This window comes from Osmerus eperlanus, chromosome 10 (genome assembly GCF_963692335.1).
Source record: "Osmerus eperlanus chromosome 10, fOsmEpe2.1, whole genome shotgun sequence".
Classification (NCBI taxonomy): Eukaryota; Metazoa; Chordata; class Actinopteri; order Osmeriformes; family Osmeridae; genus Osmerus; species Osmerus eperlanus.
Window position 1 is genome coordinate 17,079,280 of NC_085027.1, and position 4,966 is coordinate 17,084,245.

Consider the following 4,966-nt stretch of genomic DNA (forward strand, 5'->3'; position numbering starts at 1 on the left):
ACATAGACTACTGTAAGAATAATTAAATCCTGACATGAAGGGTTGAAAGATATGCTTCACGGAATGGCAGTTAATTAAGGAAACGGACGAGTCAAAAACACAGGTGACATTAATCAGCGTCATTTTGACAGACTAGTGACAGACTTTCCCCTTGCGACGGACGAATGGTTTGGTTATTGCCAAGTCTGGTATTAATGGTCGTATTCTTTTGGAAACTCGAGGGGGTGGACAACAATCTCTTGTTTGACTGAATTGGTAAAGAGGTAAGATATAACCTGTGTTGCACTTACACTGGGCTGGCTGAGTCGTGTGGCACGTCGAGGGAAGAGCGGTATCCCACCTAGTCGAGCATGTTTGGAGTCTAAAAACAGAATATGGCGGAGCAAACACAGGACATGGACTATCCGGTAGGCGAGCCCACCGGCAACGGGGATCATTATGCTGAGGACCCGGTGCGTAGAAGACCTTTTGTGTTTGCATTGTGCTTTCTGCTAGGACGGGTTAACATGAGCTGTCCCGATTTTTCGCTTGTAGGCTACGGATAATCATCAATTGAATCAGCACTAACCGAAGGTTCTCAGCCATCTTTGGGTGTATTTGTCAATTCCTTATTGCCATGCCCATCATGACCAATAACACATGTACATATCATCTTAAATCCTCAATCATCATTTCTTTACTGGCACGGGCACTGCATGGGTGCAGTAGCCGCGCCTGCGCCATAAAAGTCCATATTGCGCAACAACCATGAATAGTCCACAGCATTACAAGTGTCATCAAAACCCTGAACAACTAGTAAACTCTGAGGACGTGCCATGCAGCCATAATAACAATATATCCGACTTAAATATAGTGCTATGTTGTTCATGACATTGTTCAAACGTGTCTTGTTTGTATGTGTGATATTCTGACGCTGCTCACCCCTCACTCAAATCAGACGGCTATATTCTATATCCTATTCTATATCCTCAGTGACATAGCTAGTGTGGCTAAAACACAACCTTCCGTCCTGTAATTTAGATGAATCAGTAATGTAATGGCAAGAGGGTGAAAGAAGGTTGCATTTCTAGGCTTTCTGTGGAACAATGCATTTATTGGGTATTCAAACAGGGCTGTAATCTGACCTCACCTTCCAGGAGTTGGCAGCCATCAAGGCACGTGTGATGGAAATGGAGGAGGAGGCTGACAGGCTGAGGGAGCAGCAGCATTGTGAGGCTGTAGAGAGACAGCTTCTCTGTAACAACACCACCCAGGCAGGTAAGACCCGAACAGCCAACCAGCCAGCCAGTCCACTAGGCAGGTGAGATGCCAGGCAGCAAGTCAGTTAGCTGTTGTCCAGCAATAAGCCCCCCACCCCAAAAAAATAAACATACCCAAACACACACCACTCACACAGTCAGCTGGTGCACACCTGCGCCCAGAGTCCTTCTGCCTGGCTACACTATTTCCACGGCAACACTCACATGTGCCTCATCAGTGGCCATTGACAAGAGCAGTGAAGCGTTGAGTTCCAGAAGGGTCACGCTCTCTGCCCAGGAAAGAAGTCAACCAACCATCTTGTCTCCCATACTGGATGAGTGGATCAAGATCTAACCATATCATATGTTTACTTTTAACTCAAACTGGATGGTTTTCTGTTGTAAGAGGCAAGGCATCCCTGGGGCCTGTTCCATAAAGCGAGTTTACCGAGCCAGGCTTATGTCAGTTACTTTCCCAGACATAAGCCTGTCTTAATCTGTAAACTTGCTTTATGGAACAGGCCCCTGGTGTGTGCTTAATGCAGACTATCCTGTTGTTTCACCCTGCAGGCCTGTTCTACACCATGACCCATGAGGAGAGGATGGATGCGGACAACCGATCAGTCTATGTGGGCAATGTAAGCCACTCATTCATCCTCCCATTCATTCATGAATTCACACGTAACCCATCTTTGATGTAGTAAGGGTCAGTTAAGAAAAACCTGTCTGACCATGGTTTATTTTACTACTTCCAAGTTTGGAAAAGCAAGCTTGGGCAGTCAGGCTGGTCTGTTGTCATTCTAGGTGGACTATGGAGCTACTGCAGATGAGTTGGAGATCCACTTCAATGGCTGTGGTCCAGTCAACAGGGTGACTATCCTTTGTGACAGGTTTTCTGGTCATCCTAAGGGGTGAGTTGAACCTCATGCAGTGTCCAGCTTCACTAGTCTAATGATATATTTACAGTGTACAGTACCTTGTTTCCGATCAACTTGCAATTGCCTGAAGTGGTCTCACTGTCTCTCTCAGGTTTGCCTACATTGAATTCTCAGATAGAGACTCAGTACAGACTGCCATTGGCTTGGATGAGACCATGTTTAGAGGCAGAGTGATCAAGGTAGGATTTGTGATGAAGAAATGGACTGCTCCTACTGTATTCTTACCGGTGTCTGACTGTGACTTTTGACCTTGCAGGTGCTTCCTAAGAGGACCAACATGCCAGGCATCAGCTCTACAGACAGAGGGGGTCAGCGAGGCAACCGACCCAGGGGCAGAGGATTCCGACCCCCCAGGTACATTGGAGGCTTCCAAGGCCGGTTCAGGTACCCGCCGACCAGACCGGTGGTTCCCCACCCTTACTATGGCCCCCCAGGAGCAAAGAGACACTGGGGACCCCCTGAATACCGGGAACAGGCCCCCAAACGCCACCCGTGCCTTCTTCTAATCACCCCACCCACGGAAGCTCCAGGGCCCAGTGGACACCTTTATCCACAGCAGCGCTGACAAACACCCAGCTTTCTTTGCCACAAAGAGACTGTCTTGAGGGACAATATCCAGAGATCCCCTCTGTTCAGTGTTTTCTATGCATGTTAAAAGGGAGAGGAAAGCACAGCACCAGTGTTTCAGCTTTCTCACTCATGGATTCTAAGAAGGTGGTTGTTTACTAGGCATAAAGGTACATTGTGGTGGTTACCCTCCTCCTGTACTTGGAGTATGATGCCTCCAGTTCAGTTCTTCCTGTCATACTTTGTGCCTATGGTGTGCTTTTCATGTCAAGCTTTGAGCATGTACATTGTCCTATTTTCTTTTGCTTTATTTCCTAGTTATTTTATATCTAGATATACCTGCTTTAACTGAAGTGAACATTGAGTGATTGTGTGATCTGAGTGACAGTCCACGGATTGATTAGTAATGTTGATATTACTGTGTATAATTTCTTGTCTTTGCTTTCAAAATAAAATATTTCCCTCTGTAAGTATCTATAGTAGAAGCAACATCAAGAGACAGTGATTGTGTTTTTTTTTCACTTCTATTTATTTCACTGATATTAGACATGAGGCTAAATTTAAACAAACAAGGGAATATGTAATGTAAGATGTTTCAGGGTGGTATGTACAGTTTGGATGAACACTGGGGAACATTAACAAGCTTGCACCATCATTGCAGATACCATACCATCAAAAGCCCTGTGAAATTTAGACAAATGAAAAAGAAAATGGTCAGGGCAAGAATAAATTTTGTCATCAGTGTTCATTCTGAAGAATATTTAGAAAAGCACTATACGTTTAATTTAGAAAAATAATGTTGAGAAGTGTGTAACTCACTTAGACTGAATAGGGTCCCCAGGATTGTAGAATGGGTTGCACATCACATCAGTGAAGGAGTTGTGTAATTTTCTAAACATCTGAAACAATTTCCAAACAATTTCCTGAAATGAAAACATCACTAAAACAAAATTATAATTTTGTATAGTGATTAAAGTGGGCTTACACTTCTTATCTCATTGTCCCGTAATGATGTGTTAGATGAGTCCACCACAATTACAAACTTCACCTTGGAGTTAGTAACATACCCATATCTGATGTGTCAGTCAAGGTACATCAAAAGTGCCACAATGTAAAAACAGACAGTGGTGGAAACAGAACAGTACACACGTATACTTCAGTGGGCATAAGTTATAGACATAGTACACAGACTCATTACATAATCTACTACATCATTGGAAACAAATACACTACTGACGACCCTATGGGCCACTGAGCTGGTACAGAACTAACACTTTCTCATCCAGGTATTTTTTTTTTTCATTAGGGATACACTTTATAGTCCTCTGTGGGGTAGAGCAGGCCAAGGTAGAGCTCCCTTTGGTCTGCCATTGCTTTCCCAACAGCGGATATCTTCTCCTCGACCACGTCCAAGGATGTGTGCACCGTGTAGTGGAACTTCAACTCATTTTGAGTAGGAACACTCTTGATGTACAAGGGGTAATTCTGTGTATGACAAGAAATACCTCTACTGTGGCTCATATACAAACGAGAAGTTAAGATATGTTGTACTTCACTTTAAACAATAAGAGGACCTCCGAAAACGTTGCCGACTAATTGTCTCTTGTGGATGCGGAACGAAGATAAACGGGTTTTGCCTGAGACCTTCTATTACCAGTCTGAAAGGGGTTCAGTGCAGCATCATTTCTTTTCGAAGGGCACAATCGGAAATACTGCTAGCTCTCCACATTACATCAAAATAGGCTCCATTGAATGTAATATCTTAGCCTATCAACAACACAGCAAAGCTAGCTAGTAAGAACTAGCTAGCTCTAACACACTGTCTTGGTATCGGTCAGTAGCTATTTTATGTTCAAATAATATAGATATATGGCTTAATTGTTGCTATCGGAAAAATAGTTCATTTGAATTGTACATGTATTTGGAAATATGGCTTCACTGTATAGCATTTATAACAAAATATTGTTACCTCTTTAGCGATGACAGCAATACACACCGCCATGTTGGATTCTAGTCACGTGATCACATGTCCAACAACATGTTTTTTAAACGTTATTGTTTTTTAATTCTCACTTTGAAATAATACTTTTAAATGAATGTTAGCCTATAAAATTCATTCACATGTCCACTTAATCTAGTATTCTATCTTATTGGCAACCTCAATCTGCGCAAACTTTTGCACTCAAGACACTAATGAAAGCAAACTAAAGGCCGACGAATCGT

The 4,966-nt window shown here is 43.1% G+C and overlaps 2 protein-coding genes across 2 annotated transcripts; one reads left to right on the forward strand and one right to left on the reverse strand.

Moving 5' to 3' along the window:
• Nucleotides 1-90: 90 nt before the first annotated feature.
• On the forward strand, nucleotides 91-3,257 carry pabpn1l (PABPN1 like, cytoplasmic). Its single transcript, XM_062471111.1, has 6 exons — nucleotides 91-452; nucleotides 1,137-1,257; nucleotides 1,809-1,876; nucleotides 2,043-2,149; nucleotides 2,268-2,355; nucleotides 2,433-3,257. Exons 1-6 carry the CDS (start codon nucleotides 375-377, stop codon nucleotides 2,739-2,741), a joined length of 771 nt encoding a protein of 256 aa, XP_062327095.1. The 5' UTR covers nucleotides 91-374; the 3' UTR covers nucleotides 2,742-3,257.
• Nucleotides 3,249-4,950, reverse strand: trappc2l (trafficking protein particle complex subunit 2L). The gene is made up of 5 exons (XM_062471112.1): nucleotides 4,713-4,950; nucleotides 4,056-4,228; nucleotides 3,729-3,816; nucleotides 3,563-3,642; nucleotides 3,249-3,424 (listed from the first exon to the last, which is right to left on the reverse strand). The coding sequence occupies exons 1-5, from the start codon at nucleotides 4,743-4,745 to the stop codon at nucleotides 3,379-3,381; spliced, it is 420 nt and encodes a 139-aa protein (XP_062327096.1). The 5' UTR covers nucleotides 4,746-4,950; the 3' UTR covers nucleotides 3,249-3,378.
• Nucleotides 4,951-4,966: the final 16 nt, after the last annotated feature.